Source organism: Streptopelia decaocto, assembly GCF_964273445.1.
Source record: "Streptopelia decaocto genome assembly, chromosome: 4".
Taxonomy (NCBI): domain Eukaryota; kingdom Metazoa; phylum Chordata; class Aves; order Columbiformes; family Columbidae; genus Streptopelia; species Streptopelia decaocto.
In genome coordinates, this window is record NC_138658.1 from 63958797 (window position 1) to 63978673 (window position 19877).

General features: G+C 40.6%; 2 protein-coding genes across 3 annotated transcripts in view; one reads left to right on the forward strand and one right to left on the reverse strand.

Moving 5' to 3' along the window:
• The window catches only part of CLNK (cytokine dependent hematopoietic cell linker), a gene marked incomplete at its 5' end in the record, with an annotated part of 28019 nt that extends 25884 nt beyond the window's left edge, over window positions 1-2135 (forward strand). The window contains one exon of the mRNA XM_082052176.1: window positions 512-2135. Coding sequence (XP_081908302.1) covers window positions 512-658 — 147 coding nt within the window. The 3' untranslated portion in view covers window positions 659-2135. The remainder of the gene's footprint in view (window positions 1-511) is intronic.
• A 139-nt stretch (window positions 2136-2274) lies between these two features.
• Window positions 2275-13823, reverse strand: ZNF518B (zinc finger protein 518B). 2 transcript variants are annotated; one of them, XM_082051841.1, is made up of 3 exons: window positions 13702-13823; window positions 4439-7830; window positions 2275-3625 (listed from the first exon to the last, which is right to left on the reverse strand). In XM_082051841.1, exons 2-3 carry the CDS (start codon window positions 7613-7615, stop codon window positions 3593-3595), a joined length of 3210 nt encoding a protein of 1069 aa, XP_081907967.1. In that variant the 5' UTR covers window positions 7616-7830; window positions 13702-13823; the 3' UTR covers window positions 2275-3592. The 2 variants fall into 2 exon arrangements, with proteins under 2 accessions (XP_081907967.1, XP_081907966.1); XM_082051840.1 differs by having other exon boundaries at window positions 2275-7830.
• Between the last annotated feature and the right edge of the window lie 6054 nt (window positions 13824-19877).

Sequence of the window (19877 nt, forward strand, 5' to 3'; positions counted from 1 at the left end):
GTAAAACCCTGCCGAGACCTTTCTTGTTCCATACTCCAAAGGGATTTTATAGCAACTTTCTCCATTAACTCAATAAGAAAAAAGGTACATTTAAAAAGGTACAAAGAAACTTGCAGCGTAAAGTATTATGTACTGCTACTGAAGGGTAACTTTTGACAGCATGAAGTTCGTCATGACTTATAGTTGCTTCATCTTTTCAAAATCTGTTATCACACTTGCCACCACAAATTTTACAGGTCATACTGCATTCCCAGGGCTTAGACATGCTCCCTTTTTCCCTGAAGCAGCCTGCTGCTTTCTCCTGCACAAGACAGAGGGACACAAAGGAAATAACATTATTAAAATCTGGTGCTTTTCCTTTTATGATTGCTTCCCCTAATCTAATCATAATTCTATGCAAAATATTACTTATTTCTAATATTGTCATTTGCAAGTCCTTTAGTGTTATTGATAAAACCATCTAGAATTTCATTTTCGGTCACTGATTACAATTTTTCTTTTTTCCCCTCAGAAATTTAATTCTGTGAAAGAAATCATTGACTTCTACAAATATGTTCCCATCACACTCATTGACGGAAAGGATAAATCAGGAATCCAGAGAGAACAATGCTACCTGACACATCCATTCAAGTGGCGTAGAAGATGTTTTCTGCCTTAACGTCACTGATTTGTTTGTATAGATGCCAACACAAAAATTATTTAAATGTCTCAAAAATCAGACTAGCCGGAGTGAGGAGCTCCCCATAATACTCTGAAACATTCTAGATGCTCCACTAAAAACACTTCTCTCCACTGAGAATACAAATCTACTCCCATTTTTTTATTCTATTTGTTTTTAAATTTGAGCATACAGGTAAGGTATATGCCGTTGTATTAATTCACAGAAAAGTGTTAAGAGAGACCAACTCCTGAAATTTTGACAAGGATTGACCAATTAGCTTTTCTTGCACTGTACCTTCCAAAAGGCAAAAACCAAACCCAGTCTTGCTCACCTAAACATCACTGAAGCTCAGTTAGTAGCAAAACCTGATAAAACATGCTACAGTCATATACAAATTATACTCTTGCTTTTAAAAATACAGGCGAAATGCTACTGAGTATTCACTGTATAACAAATTCATTCAGTGTGCTTATGTGTTTGCACAGTAACGAACTGTGCTCAGCAGCCACTGAAGTCAGTGGGTGTCAGCTGGTGCTCATAGATACTGGAACAGATTATAAAGCTAGCTTTCATTATGTAAATTCTATTACTTAACTAACACTTATTCTTTAGCTTAAGTAGCAATACTTTACACCATATCTGAGCTGTCAACCACTTACACAGTAAGGACCATTATGCAAACAGTCCGTTTGAATTCATACCGTGTGCAAATATAGAGATAAAAGCCATCAGCAGGAACAGCAGACATGCTTCAAACTCAGCAAGAAAACATGTTCTAGTGTGTATCACAGAAGACAAGAATGTGATATTTTTCCAGCAAAGGGCATGATAATATTTATTCATATAATTTCAGGTTTGGAAGGCTTAACTAAATTCATTATAAATATGAAAGGCAAAACTTCAGTATTTTTCTGCAAAGCATCCATAGCCCTCATTTCTAAGCATACCCAGAAGTCTGACTAGGTGACTGGAATAAAGCAAACTCAGTTACTTTATCCTTACATAACAGGAACAAGAGGAGTGAAAACATTCAAGCCCAAAGCATGACATTCCAACACAATGTACAATGTAGTATGTAGTGGCACAAACTAGCTCTAAAAAAATTTAGCAGTTGGTTGTTATTTCCTTGCAACCTGCATCAAAATGCAAGAGAACATTCATTATAATTATTTCAAACCACTGAGACTCTTAAACTTCAAGGGAATTATTCTGACATTACATTATCTAACAATAAGAATAAAAATTAACAAAACAGAAGCTGCTAAGTAGAGTTTGTCAGAGCTCATAAAAAGGAAAAGAGGCATAATGTAATCTGCTTCAGGAGTTTCATAGCCGCCATAAAACTTAACTTGCCAAAGGTTTTCATGTTGGAACAAAAATAACTATTTTCTAAATTAAACCTGAAGAAACACAGCTTAACAATTTAGATAGCAGATTATGGCAGTGACATACAAAGCTTTGCAGACATTTACTAGAACAGTAGACTTGCTTACAGAAGACAAGCATTACTAGTGTATTTAAACCACCTAAGTTTATAATGCTGAGCATCAGCAGTTCCCCGCCCCTCAGTACAGCTTTCACGAGCAATGTTCTAATTTTGCCAGTGACAACTCTTACGAAGCAAATTTAAAACTATTTATTTAGTAGCTTCTACAGAAACAAAATTAATTCAAGCAGTAACCTGGACTGAAGGATTTAAAACAAATGAGAAATTTTAACCATGTTTTTTCTTATGTTAACAGTTTCCATATTTATTTTATGTGATATGCCAGAATTTTAAGGTGGAAGCTATTTTCACAATCGAAAATGCAAATAGTACTGTTATGTTTGCATCAAAGTATACGAAGTGAAAAAACCCTCTACTGTACCCATCTAAAAAAATATAATTCTATTTGAATACAAAATGAGAACTATCGTTTCATTATTATTGACGAAACAGACAAAAGGAAGTTGGAATACGTTGGTCTGATACAAATGATACAAAAATGGTCCGTGTGTACATGATGAAAAAGGTCTGACAAAGCACCAACTATCTGAAGAATTTTAACACTGTATTGCAAAATGATTAGAAAGCAATGTTTTAACCAGTTTTGAAAATAAGCCTCAGTCAGATGTAGTTTTAAAATATTTACATTTCAATACAGATAAAAAACATACTTTATCAAAACAATGTATAAGCCACTGGAGTATATAAAAAAATATTCCCAGCTTAAACGGTTTACAAAAACGCAACAACGGCAAAAAGAGTTAGGAACTACCAGTTTTTCCAAGAGTAGTCCCAGTTCAAACATATAACAGACATCCAGCATTAGAGTCAGTATTGATTTTCTTACCTGCAAAAATGTAAGAACTCATTTTAATTGTAAATATGTGCTTCAATATAGTTCATTCTATATGAACATTAAATGATTTAAAATTGACAAGATGACGACAAACATTTATTATTCATTTACAGAAACATTAGACTTCAGTATTATCCATCGCTCTTCTTCACTAAAAACTTGAAATTTGGCCCTGATTTAGGAAAGTGTTTAAGCAACTGAGCAATGTTTATGCTGCACTGAAGTCAGCAGATACACGTTAGACATAAATATGTAACTAGGCACATGCTTTATGAATTGAGGCCTACAAAAAATATATTCTAACAGCATCCAAATTCTTAAGGACGATGAGATTGCACTGAAAATCTGGTTCAACACTGGCAACGTAAACACTGTGCAACATGGTTTTTCATTTTGAAAAGTCTTCATCTTCAGCATGCTCCCCCCATAAATAAGCATCAATGCACCAGCTAGAGTTCTAACCAAACACCCAATTCTGCAAATGCGTTTCTATCAGACTGCACGGCACAAGAGGGTTTATGTTTGGCTATTACTTCCTCACATTTCAGAACAGCCTTGAGGCCATATGGAGAAAAGCTTCTCACTCCGATCAGTCCAAGCCTGATGGTATCTCCGGCGCTGCCTGTTCAACAAGGATGGTACAGAAAATTGACAGCGTTCTGCTCTCTTTCTCACACCTACACAATACAGGCTAGTTAAATCTAAGTACCAAACAAAACTAAACTTTTAGTGCTATCTGACCTAGTGGGACTAACTCTGATCCCACAGAATCTTCATTTACACCCTTGTACTTCCTCCAACGTCAGCAGAAGTGTTTTCGTTTCAGTGAAACGGAGTACTCACATTTAAGTTTTACTTTTTATGCATGGTGCTTAATTTGCCACTAAAATCTATGATGTACTTGCTGCCCAGAGAGGATCAAAGCTCCTTTTCAGTACACATATGCTTGATCTCTGAAACACCATGCTGTAAGAAAGCAAACTAAACCCTGTTAAATTTACAAAGATCTTATCGTCTAAGATTTTAATCCATAAAGACCTAGCACAAACCAGTTACAGCACAGTATTCTAGCACAAAGAATGGTAACTAGAAAGATGCTTGCATAGCAAATTTGTTTCAAATTTCTCCTATGGAACAGATGAAGTTGACCTCCAATACAAATTTCAAACATGAGAGTGCAAAGTAGTGCTTAATCTTCACTATCAGCTTCTCTGTATCTCTATAGCTCTGCTCTCCTCTTCCACTTTGCTAAGAGTAGAGATCTTTTGGCAAAATAAAGCAGTTATTTCCATCTTCCTTCAAGCAAGTTTGCGGCACTCATTAAAAAGAAGAGGGGAACCCCCTCCTAGTCTCTCACTTAATGCTTTTTTGCTGGAAGAGAAAGAACATCCCAACCCTTGGTGGCCTCTATCAAGTGCCTCTGTCCATGACTTACCCATTCTTCTTGGTCCATATATACTCTTCCACAAAACCAACACTTAAACATACACTGAAGTGTTTCAGCTGATGAAGTTTCCACCACCTGGTAGTTGTTTTTATGGGTCTTTTTTAGTTTCATTTTTAGCATATTCTCCTTTTTTGCTTGACTTCCTGTCTCATCATTTTGAAGAGTAAGACGGTTTCGATAACGTCTGGCACCAAGACACCTACTTGTCCTTTCTGATAGAACTACTTTCAGGACTTGACCTTTATACTTGTTGATAGTCTTCATGACATTAATTATTTCTGGTGAGTCAACATCGGGATGGTTTAGTACCACAACTGGCTGGTTACGACGAGGGCATTTTATCAGCTGGTTCATTCTCAGAGGGACAAGCCGAAGACGTCTTGCTGTCAACAGATAGGACATGTCAGAACTTGAACTGGTGTCTGACCGAGTCCTTGCTTTCCTCTTAGGAAGTTCCCTGGTACCCACTCGTTTCACCTTTTTTTTGGGACCTGGTTGACTTTTTGAATAAGGTTTGCTTTGCTTACTCACATTACTGCTTTTCTGAAACAGTACACCAGTTTGTTTGGTATTATTTTTAACACTTGCCTCTCGCTTTGGTCTTTGCCTGAGTGACATAACTCGGGGCTGTGCAGTCAGTTCGCTCTGATCATGCAAACATGGCAAATTACTGCCAAGTGTCTCAGAAACACTCACAGGAACTGGGCGAGGCAGAAACATTTCATTGCAATACACAGAAGGAGCTGGTGTTTCACTCCTGTTTTCTAGTCCATTTGAGTTTTCACTGCTAGTAGCATTCAGCACTCTCAGTACTGTCCCTTTGGGGATGAACACTGGAGTAGCAACATGGGAATTTTTAGTTACCCTGCTTTTAGATGTTCTTGCAAATGTAAGCAGCTGCTCTTCACTGTGTTCTTCACTACTAATCACACAGTTTTCACCATGCACTTGAGACAAAGATTCAGACTGCTCCGCTTCTGCGGCATAAACGACCCTCTCACAGCTTGCTGAATTTTCTTGAGGGTAAAGCACCTTTTTACTAGAAGCGTGACATCTCAAAGGCATGGATTTCATGTTGGATTCAGCAGCAGACATGAGCTGAGCAATCTTTCTACACAGCAACGTCGCTGTCTTCTTACTGCAAGTTGTGTCATCCCATCTGACACCCTCTGGAACATTTTCAGCCCCAGAGCTAAGAGAAAATACAGATGAAATAATAGGTCCCTCAAAGGGGTTGCCTTTATTTTCCATCTTCTGTAGTTCTAATGAATCCAGAAGATGACTGTTCTTTTGACTTACGGTTTCAGCTCTCTTTACTCTGCTGAAGTCAAAAGTCATGGCCTCGCAAGGTGGAGTTTTGGTAACATTAAAGTTTTTTCCTGCTTCAGAAGTTGTAACAGATTTTTTATCAAAACTCTTACCAACTGAATGTGTTTCTGTAGAGCTAACTGGCAGACTCCTACAATCTTTAGCATCCCTTTTTAGAGGCAATGTATCCTTTTGTTTAAGGACTGCAGAAGAAGGGGAATTTTTGCCCTCCTGAGCAGCCTCTACTGAAATGTTCTTGGAACTTATATCTTCAGAAATAGCAGCATATTTTGGAGGGGGTATATCCACAGCTTCTTCATAATGATCTAAGTCATAATGCAAGCTATTTTTTCCATCTACTTCACACCTTGAGGATTTAAGATCACTTTTTTTTTCAGTACTATTCATCACCAGAGATTGAGAACAAAGTTCTATAACACCTGAACGGACATCAATACCTTTCACCAAATGAAAGCATAATTTTGACGCATCATCCCTCTGTATAGATACAGAGTTACAGTCCGAGAGCTGAGAATCAGAAGAACAAAGACATTCAGAATTCTTGTCATACATACCATCCACATTACACTGGTTACTAACACTGGATAATTTGTCTACATTCACTTCCATGGTTAGCAACTCATTTTGAGACACAGAAGATGTCTTTTTTCCTTCCACAGATTGTTCTATACGTTGATTCTCAAGCTCCTCTTCAGCACCATTTGCAGGTTTGTAAGATGCTTCTTTCATAGGAATTAATTTGAGAACCAGCTGCTGTGCTCCATTCACTATTTTAATCTCTACTATCTGAGCTAAACAGTTAGAAGGAACTACAAGTTCAGACGGTGCAATTACTGTTAAAGGCATCCCAGGTTGTAAAGGCTCCATTTTTGGTGAATAAACCTCAACTTCCACACTTTGATTCTCACATGCACTTATTTCAGATGGCTGCAATATCATTTTATCCTGGACTGATGCTGTATTTACGTTACATTCTACATCATGAGACAAAGAGACTGGCTTAGCTACTTTATCTGGAATCTCACAAACCATATTTGAAGAACTTGAAAGTTCATTCTGATAAGGAATTTTATCATATTTCTGCTTTTCAAATAAAGTGCTTTGACTCGGCAAGCAAGACTTCTTTTGTTTGTGGTTTGTGGTAGTATTTGACAGCCGTTTTGTGGGTGTTTCATGTACTCTTCTTGTGTGTTTCACTATATAGTCATGTCTAACAGCACCATATTCACAGTATTCACACTGATACGGAAAAGTTCCAGTGTGTTTTACCAAATGTCTCTGGAATTCTCCTTTGGTGTAGGATATATAACTACAGTGGGAACAAATAAATTTAATTTCTTCATGTTGAGCTACATGCTTTTTATACTGCAAAGGATCCTTTGTAGAAAATCTACATTTATCACAGTAGTATTTACCTGGCAGAAAGTTTTTAACTTTAAATGTTTTCTGGGTTTTACTTGGGGATTTTTTTCCACGTTTTTCGAAGTCTACAGCACTGGCACCCTCAGGAACAAAATGGAAAGCTGGTGATGTAATATGACTACACTTCTTGCAGATAAAATTTTTGTCTTCAGTCCACCCAAGATTCTTATGCTTTTCTATATCTTGCATTGAAATTTTCTGAACACTTCTGCATTTTATACAGCTTATCAGTGTCAACTTACTATTCTCAGCCTCAGTCCCTTGGTAACAGCAGTTTTGGTCATCATCCCCTTTTGATGGATTTGGTTTATCCTCAGAAGATTGCTTTGGGGATGTCGTTAAGGAATTATTTTTATCATTAACTTGGCCAGGGTACAACGTTGGTAAAATTTCCCTCATTTTTTTCAACTGCATTTCAGAAGACGTGACTCTGCATCAGTTCTGCCAACCACAGAAGCAACAGACGAAATCTGTTCTTGGTATTAGTCCTGTGTATGGTGCTTATCAATCACTCAATCACTCAGGCCAACAACAATCTTCAGAATATATACTCTGGAAGAAACGGTGCTCAAGGAACTGCATCCATATTGTACTCCATGTGCTTAATATTATTCAATCAACTTGTAGCACTAAAGAATAAAAATCAGAAAATTAAGTCAGTTACAATTCACTGATCATGGAAATACAATGACTAATTGAACTATTAGTGGATCACAGCTGAACTGCAGAGTGCAAGTTAATATGCTAATATACCACTAATTGTATTCTGCACATAAAACCATTAACTCTAAGCAAAACGTACCCAATCAAATAATTGTTCAACATTTGCTCATATTCAAAATATTCATAAATTCATAAAAGTATATGCACACCATGAAAAATTTTACATTTAAGAAATGCATTTATAAGCCAAACAGGAAAGACACTTGGCAACAGAACTGAGCAGCAGAATATGATTTCAGTTCATATACAATCCTGAACTTGGGAAAAGCTATTATGAAAAAGTGCAGGTGCCACTCATTTGTAAAACCCAGCAGGAAAAAGGAGAGCAACTACAATGGTTACTAGAAACACAAAACTATGAGTTTTAAATAGAAGGATTTTTAAGTTAGTGCAGAAATTAAGTACAAAAGGAAGTTCTATTCTAATCACTGCCAATGTTTCAGATCCAAACAGTCTTGAACACTAACTCATAACAATGTGTGATTTATACTTCACATGTTCTCAAAGTAATGAAGTCAAAACAATCTGTGGCTGCAAAATTAATCACTTTCACTTCTGTTGACATCAGAGTGTAATCACTTCTATATATGTGGACAAGCATACAAATAAGTCACTCCATCCTTCTAATACAGAATATGCCAATCAAGCAAAATAAACAATGCAACGGAAAGTAGAGGTAAAACAGTAATATCAGTGTAAAAACAGCACATTAACTTGTGCAGCATATTTGGCCCCACAGGTTCCAGCACTCTTACTGTCTCTCTTCTATATTTAACATGAATAAGATCTCAGCCTTTAAGCTTTTGTCAAGACTATGAGACCACTATTATTTGGAAAACTAACAACTTAATTAGTCTTTCAAGACATATATAAAACAAGTCCACAGCTAACAGCAACAAGTAAAATCTAGTCAATACCTTTCTTATTCAAATCTTCTGTCATGGCTTAAATCCATTCAGCAACTAGGACCATGCAGCTGCTCACTCACTCCCCTCCTCCCCCTCAAGTGGGATGGGGGAGAGAATTGAAATAGAAGGGAGAAACTTGTGCGTTGAGATAAGAACAGTTAATAGGACAGCAAAGGAAGATATAATAATACAAAATAAGCGATGCAGAATGCAACTGCTCACCACCTGCTGACCAATACCCAGCCCATCCCCAGGCAGCGATCACAAACACCACTCCTGTACAGCTGATCCCAGAAGAGTGGAGACCTGGACAGCAGTTCATACTTGAACGTAATCATGTCAAACACCTGGTCCCAGAAGACAAGAGTGCACTGGTCTCAAACACATGATCCCAGAGGGAAAAAAAGGAAAATTAAGGAAAAGCCAAAAAAGATGTCTCCAGCTATATATGGAACACAACACTAATGACAGAGAATATCTCCTTGGCCAGCCTGGATGTCAGTCTAGGTGCTGTCCTGTTATGCTCCCTCCCAGCTTCTATCTGCACCTGCAACTGGAAAGGTGAGAAGGTGCTTGGTCTGCTCAGCAACAGCCAAAACCCCAGTGAGACCTCACAGTCTCTTCAAACCAACTCCAAAACACAGCCCAGCTACTGGAAAGAAAAAAATAACTCTGTCCCAAGCAAAGTGCAGTGCAATGTGTTATTACATTATTCTCACAGTAAATCTGAAAGACAAGACTGAGCTAGCTGCTAGCATAGTACTGTGATCACATTTCAGATATGCCATGGTCAATCCCACCAGCAGCCAAGCAGCCACATGCTGGCTCCCCAACATTCCCTAAGTAGGAAGGGGAGTAAACTGGAGGAAAAGACCAAGAAAGCCTATGGATCTGGACAAAGGCAGTTTGAGGTGATGCAAAGGAAGTCACCACCTTCCACAAGCAGACTGATGCCTGGCCGCCCTCTGAATAACAACCCTCCGGAATCTAAAGCCCCTCTCCTCCTTCCACTTCCAGTTTCTATTGCTGAGCATGAGGTTATACGGTATGGACTATCCCCTTGACCAGTTCTGGTCAGCTGTCCCTGAAGTATGTCCTCCCAATCTCTTGCCCGCCCCACGCCAACTCACTGCAGCAGAGGCGGAGCGAAATAAAATCTTGACATTATGGAAACACTGCTCAGCAACAGGCAAAACACCAGTGTTATCTACACAGGTTTAGCCACAGATCCAGAATACAGCACCCTACAGGCTGCTACGAAGAAATTTAACTCCATCCCAGTCAGACCCAGTACAGAGTAAAAAAAGAACTGAATAACCAGGTGATGCTGAAGTGACACTGTCGTTGTCTCCCTAGCTATTTTGTTCACCAGTCTTTCCTGAACACTGAATAGTTAACAAGAAAAGGTTTGATGCAAACATGCCTACTTTATCATTATTTTGATAAAACAAGCCCCAAAGTGCACTCTAATTATATTTTAAAATATTATTTGCTTCTTCTGCTTACTTCAGAAAAATGAGACCATCAATGTACACAGAGAGGTGGTGCAATCCAGCACCCATTCACTCCATACCAGCAGGGACAGGGGGAGGGAATTCCCCCCAAGATTTGTTTTGAGATTTAAAGGGTTAGCAGAGATATGCTTCAGAAGATTTAATTAAAAGCTACATACTCAATTTTTCAAACTACAATCAAAAGGAGAGCACACAGACCAATCAAAAAATTCTGTTAAAGGAAGAACTGAAAGCCTACATGGAGTCTGAATGGCAAACAAAAGACATTAAGAATGGAGTAAGAGATACTAGGAGTCTTAAAAGCAATTCTAGTTCCTTTCTTTACAGGGACAGATTCAGAAGTTTGTAAAAATAATTTTAAATACAATAAGGTACCTGAGTTCGGTGAAACTGAAAAAAATTAGAGGCCCTAGTTTTGAAAAAAAATGGAAGCAGAAACTTAGAGGTAAATGGAAAAACGACAACAGAAAGATAAATCAAAATTTCTCATTCACTCCCTCTACCAGACACCTGCAATTCAGTGACATTAAAAAGTGGAGCACTCAGTAACAGGAAATATTCCTACCTTTCACACAACACTAGTGTATCTTGAACCTTGCTGCTCAAGACAGAGATCAATAGATCTGCAGGAGCCAAAAGGCATTCTAAACAGCGGATATCACAGTTACATAAAGGTTAGAAAACAAAGACCAATTAAAACCAAGAAAAATAGGCAGAAATATCCTACACAGCCTGACTATGCCAAATTCATCCAGTACAAATGGGATTTTCGCACTGCAGTAGATTACAAACTCCTGATGTGGCCACTGTCAGACAGAAATTGCTCGTGTCTTCCTATTATTCTATATTCTTGAAATTTCCATTTACTTCAAATATATTAATACTTAGTTCATCATTTCAAATATTTCTTTTCCAGTGTTTTAGTTCCCTTTTTATCTCAAATTATACACTGCTATCAATGAAACGGGTGTGACAAGCCGCATGAATTTATCATATGTGATTAAATAAGTAAAACCTTACTTCAGCAAAACATACACATCTCACACATTAAGTTCTAAGACTGTATCCAGCAATCAAGGCCTGCTTTGATATTGAAAAGCACATATAAGTCATCTCCTAAGAGAAGAAGTTCAAACAGAACTGGAAGACACTGTGCATCACTCTATCAGCAAGATGCATCACGTAAAATTTGAATCTGTGAAAAAACTTAAAATGTCTGTGTAAGCTTAAAATTATCTTGTCCGTATTGTACAATTATATATATGCCATATACCACCCATTTAACATCGGCTGACTATCTCTGTTAAGCAGAGTTAACTGTTCTACTGACCATACTATGTAGTTGTCAGTTATCAGTCACTGATTTTAGGCCTAATGACTGGGAGAGATCCAAAGTGCTTCACTCAAGTATAAAGTATTGTATTAATTAAAATAATTCATTTTCTATTAAAACCAAACAATTCAAATGCACCGAAGACATTTTATCTACAATTATTTCTTCTTAAAAAGATGGTTTGCCTCACAATAAGATGTTATCACAGAGTCATAACACTTTCTGTATCTGAAATTCACATGAAGTTTTTCCATCAAAATGAAGGATGAATGTCAATGCAGAGAATTAAGACAAGCAAAGACCACACATCAGGTTTTTAGAGGTTACTTTTATTACAAAACATACAGTTATTTCACTCTACAGTAAAAAATTAATTACATGCAAAATTTTTACTACTTATAACATAAAGTTATGCAAAACACTATTAAAAGTAAATCCCTATTTTTCAAATGCATAAGTAAAAAAATGCCCAATGTATTGACATTTATTGGCATTGTAAGAAGGCAGGCCCAAAATGGAGGTCTGCTTCTCTGTGGTCCTAGGACTGAGGCCTGGCTTTATTCCTATCTGAAAGATACATGTTTCTGACATATCATTCCATTGCCTGGTGGTCTTCTGGCAACAAACTAAGCAACACATTCTCAAATAACTACTGCATCAAAAGCAGTCGTTTAGAGAGTGCTCAGACGTTTACACAGTTTTTTTCATTACATGTATGATCAACTTTGAAATCTCTGTTGCACATTTCAGTATTTAACACAATATGCAGCCATTTTAAAAATCTCTCCATATATCCAGAGCACACTGACGAGTATTTAGCATTACCTTAGTCTAAGCTTTAAGGCCTGTAAGCAACAAAGCAAGGACATATGGCACTGAAGAAAATGGGAGAGGGGGGAGAGTCCCATTAAAACTATGTATTTCTTCATTTCCAGTTCTAAAAACACACATGTAGACACTAAAATTCATTTCTACAAATTTAATTCCTGCTAAAATTAGTCATGTATATAAGTATCTGCAAGAAAAGGGCCTTGACTATCACCTTTTTACTGTAGCAACAATGCAGAGCAGAATGCTAGCAAAATCCTCTGCAACATCATTAGTCTTCTTAATATACGCTTTTAAAATTAAATGTATATTTTGGGATAGTTGGGCTACATCTATTATAGCGATGGGTCATTTATTTAGATGAAACCCAAGTAGTTTTACATGTCTAAGTGTCCAATGTCATACTTTTTTAAGACAGATTCTCTTGCAACACAATTTAATAAAGGATTTAATTAAGAGAACCTTGTGCCCAAATACTCTAAAGAACTCAATTTACATACACAACACAGAATGTTCCATTGTGCTCAGTAACACAGTTACTAACCCGAAAGCTTCTTTTCCTCGGGAAGAAGACCAAGATGACAACCCTGGACAACAGCCCCGCACTCCAGACGAGTCGAGCAGCCCGATGGCGTCCACGAGACAGCAGCGCCCGCCACCAGCACCAACAAACCCCATTTCCTTGGGCATCCAGCCACCCACGCGCGAGTGCTGCCGCCTCTCCGGCGACGCGCGGCCTCCCTCCTTCCCTCCCTCCCTCCCTCCCCTCCTCAGGACCGTGTCCCGGAGGCCGAGCGCCGCTGCCGCGCCGGGTGGCGGCCCCTCCGCAGGCCGCGCAGCCTCCACCCGCCGCCGGCCCGGTGGCTCCGCCCGCGCCGCTGCCGGCCCGCAGGGGGCAGCACCGCGCCGCCCGCAGCCCTCGCCCGCTGCTCGGACCCCCGCCCACCCGGGCTGGCGGGCAGGGCAGACTGGGTGGCGGGCAGCCGGCAACCGCGGCGCTGGCCCGGCTGGGACAGGCAGGGCGGGGGGAGCCTTACCTGGCGCGGAGGAGGGCGATGAGAAACACGGGCTGCCCCCTCAGGGACAGACCCCACCAGCCGCCACCGCTCCCCTCGCCTCCAGATGCACAAACAACGCAGCGCCGAGCCCCATCCTCCCCGGCCCACAGCTCCCACCCCGCCCTGAGGTACTTACCCTAGCGAGGGCAGGGCGAGCCCCCCCGCCGCCGCCGCCTCAGCACGACCCCCCGCCCGCCGCCGCGGCGGAACTGACCTCAGCGCCGCGCCGCCCCATTGGCCAGCGCCGCTCCGCCGCTCCCGCCGGCGGCGCCGTGTAGAGCTCTACTGAGGAGCCCCGGCGGCCGCGCAGGCGCGCTGCGAACCCGGCGCGGCCCGCCGACCCGCGGGGAGGGACCCGGCGCTGAGGTGGCACCTTGGGGAGCACAGCCTGGCCCCGCGTGGGGACCTGTCACCCGTGCGCGGGGACACGCAGTGCGAGCGGCGGGGCTGGCGGTGAAGCACCTGCGCCGAGGCAGGCGGGGGCATGTCCGGAGCTGCCGTCGGGTGCTGCCCGCGGCCCGTCCCTCGAGCGTTCTGACACAGGCCGAAGGGAGAGCTGTCCTTCCCAGTACCTTTCGACGCTCCCCCTGATACCACCTTTTTTTTTCATAGCGTGTGACATGGACATACATTTCACAGGGATTGCTCAGTTCAGTAGTACAATGGCATACTGGTTGTGTATTTTCATGTGCTCTCTGAAAAATCCAAATTTCTCTTTAAGTAAATTGATCTTAGTCAAATTTGAAGGGAGAAAAAGGGAATTTAACTGCCAGCATCTTTTCCTCTGAAAGTGCCTTTAACATCACTGCAGTATCCAACCAACATGCTTGAAGAGGAAACCATTTAACACAGGGCCCAAAGTCTTTCCAGATGGCATCTTTTGAAAAGAGGTTTTTGGTACATGACTTCAAAGTTATACTCTGTCTTGCTGATTGTTCCGTTAGCATGGATTCTGTGTGATAAGAGGAACCACGAGTAAGTTACATCTTCCAATCAATTCTGTACGGGAACAAGTGGAAACAGGGCTTCACCTAATCTTACCATTGTCTAGACATGAACACAGATCTTCAGGGATCTTGGATTTTGGGGCAGGCTCTTTGGATCACAAAAAAAAGAAAACTGAAAGCTAAAGCTATCAGACAGGGAACTTTGGGGGGAAAGAATCCTCTAAACTATGTTTTTTTAAATTTCCAAATGAGACCATGCCCCCACAGTCTGTTACCTCTTTTGATCAGCGGTGTAAAAAAAAAAAACACAACACTGTTAGCTGTGGAGTTTTGAACATTTTAGTTTATTTAACATTTTTAAAACTTGTGAAGAAGGTCTTCTGGCTGACAGAGCCTGTCGGGATTTCTAGAAGGCTTTTGACAAAGGCTGTCAAAGTAGTAATGGCAGAAGACCAAATGTCTTGGAATGAATAACTGGTTAAAGAAGCAGCACAGGGGTGGGAGTGAGTGTGCAGTACTTGTAACACAGAGGTCACGGATGCACTGCTGTAGCAATCTTGTCTTGGATCTGCTTAACATACTCACAAGTGACTTGCAAAAGGACCTGGACAGTCAGATGGCAGCCCTCTGATGATACCAAGCTATTCAGGGTCTTAAGGACAAAAGCCCACTGAAGAACCTTACGAGAGTGAATAACTAGGCAGTAAAATGGCAGATTACATTCTGGATAGATAAAAGTGATGCACGGTGGGAAGAACATCCTAACTTCAAACAGAAACCAATGAGCTCCAAGCTGACTAGTGTTGTGCAGGAACAAAATCTTGGAATTAAAATATGCTTCTGTGAAAGCCTCACTTCGGTGCTTAACGGAGTTCAGAAAAACAAGCTGCATGCTGAGATTTTAAAGGGAACAGAGAACAAAGGATCCTTATGCTGCTGCTGCGTAAATTCATTATTTGACCACATCTTGAAAGCTGTTTGTGGTTCTGAGTTTCCTCAGCTCAGGAAAGACAATAGTGGTGGAAAAGGTTCAATGAAAGGTAAAAAGGATGATCAAAGGTACTTTGTTCTCAACTTTCATGTAAGGAACAACTAAGTAAGCTTCTGTCTGAAAAAAAAGATGCCTAATGATATAACAAAGCACTAAAAATCATGAGTGTACATTGTAATGTAAACAGTTATAGGTAGGGATTGTGTCGTGCGGGCCCCATAAAAGCCACTAATTTGCACTTGCTGACTTGTGTCAGCTACTCTGCAAAGGCGATTATGTGGTGTTAAGAAAATTCATGTCCCTAACTATTGTATCAATCAGTCTTTGCAATATGAAAGTATTAACTTTGTTAATATGTATTAGTTCACATTATACTCTGTGATGTAATGGGGTAGTGGAATTTTACTGGCAACTTTGGTATTGTTCATGGTCAAGTAAAACAAGCTAAGGGACAGCTCAGCCCTGGAAATAAGGACTTTGCTTCTTGGTAGAACAGAGCTGTCCACAAAGGATAAACATACCCATGGACAACCCCAGTAAAGCCAGCATCCCAGCACCTCTAATACCTCTTTGAAACCCTCCCAGTGTCATCTGGCATGACAGATAAGTAACTCTAGCAAGACTGAGTCCAGGGACGTCTGGATAAATACACAAGCAGCAAGAAGGTTGCAGAAATACAGTTGATTTGCAAAATTTTACTAGGATTAGTAACAGGTAGTATATGTCTTAGTCAAATAGTGTTGTACCTGAATGGTTGCAGGGTATAAGTACCCTGTGTAAAACCACATTCAGGGTGACCCAGTTTGGCTGGGACACTTTATGCCCATGAATAAATATTTACCCTTGTAATTCTATACTTTGTTTCCTAGCCTCTCTCAGTCAGCACTGACCAGTTGCAAATTTGCCTAACAGTGAGCTACACTTAGCAGATCGTTTTCTTCAAAACCAGAAAAATTAGAAACACTTCTAAAGTAAAAGATGATATTCTGTAACACAAGTAATAATTCAAGAAGTAGTCTGCTAGTCAAAATATTTTTTTCAGCTCATCTGTCTGTATGTGAAACAGTCCAGAGTGCAATTAATATGTTTCATATCGGTAAAATGGAATCAGCACTTTTACCATTTTTCTGTAGATATGTGTAGTTAGCCTGCTCTGAAGTTAGAAAGGCAATTGCCTCTAACAAATGCAAATAGAGTATTCAGTGTTTAAATAAGGCCAGACTAAACAATGTCATGCCAAAGAGCCTTTGTTATGGAAAGCATGTTTTCCAGCTACATAAATTCAGTCCCTTCCTTGCATTTTCTAACCTTGTGTTCAAAGCCACTCCCTTTCCTTTCCCTGCCACGTGAATGCTGTCTGCGCAGACGAATCAGACCTCATCAGATCTGATCATAGCTCCTCTTTCTTAGTCTCCAGCTCTGAACTATTTAGACCACCGAGGAGTGATTCTACTGCAATTACCACCTTATCACTCCCCTTTCATTTGCCAGTTGCCTTTGGTGACCCCTGAATTCCAAGCTCTTGCAAGGTTTTCTGTACCTTCTTAATTTGTCCTGTGACCCACCACCCCACAATGCTAGTTAGGTGCTTGTGAGCATCCCTGCTGAGGACCCTAAAGGGAGGGTCATCACTTAGTAATGGTAAGGGTTGTTACCTAGGTAAGAGATGCTACTAGTTGGCAAATAGAAGCAGCATCCAAGCAGGTAGCCTATTTTACTTCATAGTGGGTCTTAGTTTCTACAGCAGATGGCCTTCCTGTATCCTTGCACCATCGTTATCCCCTGTGAGACTGCTTCTGTCATGTGCCGGGGGACACCCAGACACTAGGAACTCACCACGACTCCTCTGCTGCTGCTTGTCTTGCTGTCAGCTTGTGTTCCTTTCCACGCTCTGACAAGATTATCTGATGTGAAATGCTGATAGTGGCTTGTAGAGCCACGAGAGCCATGAGTAGACTGGTGCTGCTGTAGAGCTCCAGCTTTGCAGCCCAACTGCAAAACTGAAACAGCTATAGTTGGAGAAGACTCAGGAGGGAAGAGAATAAAGAGGGTGAGTATATGTTCTGCAAGACTAATCAGGTGGCCTAGAAGCTTTTCTCGGAACAGTTTTGCTTTGTGTGTTACTGAATTCACAAGCCCTCCCAAAAAAAAAGAAAAAGCAAAAAAGTAATGTCCTGGAAAACCCGAGAAAACCAGCAGTGATAACCCAAGTTGAAAATGAAAAAGGACACTCTCTGGAGACACACAGAATTTCTCCCTGAGCCATTGCAATACCCTCACATACCAGCTGCTCCTGTCCCCCTTCAGGACACTATCATAACTATAGCCAAGTGGATATGGTTTGTCACTCTATAGGCTGCAATAATGGAACAGCACAGTCTCTTTAACTGTGGGAATGGAGACGAAAGAGCTGCTTTTGGGTATGTATTCTATGAATGTACTTTGTAGATCTGAATTACATTGAGTGGAACATTTTGGCTTCCAGGGTGGAAATACCCTACTTTGTGAGTGTTCGGAACACTTAGAAAAGAAAAACATAATCTTTGTTTTCTGAAATGTGCAAGCACAAACTGCATACAGTTACAATACTCAGGATTTAAAATAGCAGCCAAAGAAGTTTAAATTCTGAAAGTTTCACAGCCCCTCATAATGGGGGCTTGGACTCTGAGACTGAAGGAACCAGCTTCATTGTTGCTTTGTATTTCTGCAGCTGATCTTAATGCTGGATGATACATTCCTGCTTCAGGTGGGTAAGCAAAGCGCATACATTATCCAATGTATTCTAGAGGTTGCTGCTAATTAGCAGAGTGCTCTCTCCTGCTATTTTGTTTGATTGCAGGGCATTAGGACTATAAAGAAGTGTCAAGAGGGTAATTTCACATTATGATGTTAATTTCTGCATCTGTATTTTTAGAAGCCTTACATGGCTACAGGGTGCTCAGATTTTGCTGTACCAAGCACAGCACTACTGGTTATCTATTGCTCTCTAGTGGCCAACATGTAGTCTTGCTGCTATGTAAAGATCGCCTTCATGATTTGTTATCAGAGTGTATTACTGTAACATTATAAATTCTTCAGCAGACATTCACCTTCGGTTTACAGAAATTTACACTTTGAGTCTTGGGAGATTAAAAATACAAGTCTCTTGCATTTTTCTATCTTCTCTTGCCCCAATATTTCTAATATTTCTACCTGCACCCCTCTTTGTCAGTGGGTTCACCAGCTCGCAGATAGTATCTCTTTTCTCCATACACAGAGAAAGCCTCTCTCCCCTGCTGCTGAGCACCATGGCAGTGCCTCATTCTGCCTCTGCAAGCAGAACACGTTTTGATGGGCCAGCAGCAAGCAAGGCAGAACAGCTACTGATTAATTTAGTTGTCGCTCCTCCGGCAAATGACCAGGTTTTACAGTCTTACAGGGAACTCGTTCTCATGTAGACCTCTACTCATTTATTTAATTGTTTGATATGGGAAACAGACATAAGCATGAGGGTGAAGGTTGTGGGCTGTGCAATCATATAACCCTTGTTCAGGTTATCAGATGAAAGTTAAGGTGAAGAAGAAAGAAGCCAGCTGAGAGTATGGTCAGGGCAGAAAACTGGAACAAGGTTCTGAACTACCAGAGATGGGATCACCTGCAACAGCTTTTCAACAGACAGACTGTAAGCAATCACTAATTTGGGGGTGAAGGGCAGCAGGCGATTATTACCTGTGAGAGAGACCAAAGCTGAACCAGAGCCCCTTCCAGCACTGTGCTTCCTGCCGGTGGCTGAGCTGAGAAAAGCCCTGGGGTAGGGACACGGGGACAGCTGCTGCTGGCATCTCCAGGGGCAGCCCCCAGGAAAGGAGCAGCAGCTGTACCATTTAAGAGAGAAGAAGAGTGTAGTTTTTTGGACAGTCTTCCAGCAAGCCTACTACTATAGAACTTATTACCCATTAATCTTTTCATAAAAAAAGAGCCTGAATTCTAGAAAATATTGCAGAATCGCAGATTTTTCATACTTGAGACCCATGGGGTTTTAAAGTTTCCTGCTGCTATGGCAACTTCAGCAATAAATGCATTTCAAATACCCCTTCGATGAGTCACAAGTGTCGCTTAAACTCTCCCTGTGGTGAACCACCATTTCTGTTCAAAGAGTCTCATTGCTCTTATAGTAGTCATTTACTCTCTCCAATCTAATATTAAGGAACAAAAAAGTAATGTTTCAGATTAGTAGAGGCACAAAAGAAATCTTACCAAATTCCTTGATCTTCAGACATAGTCTTGAGCATAGTGAGAGGAAACATTGGGAGGAGAACCATGCAGACAGAATATTGGATTCCTGGAGACCCCTGTCTGAGGCCTGAAATACCTCATTTCTTTTGCAGATTTTAC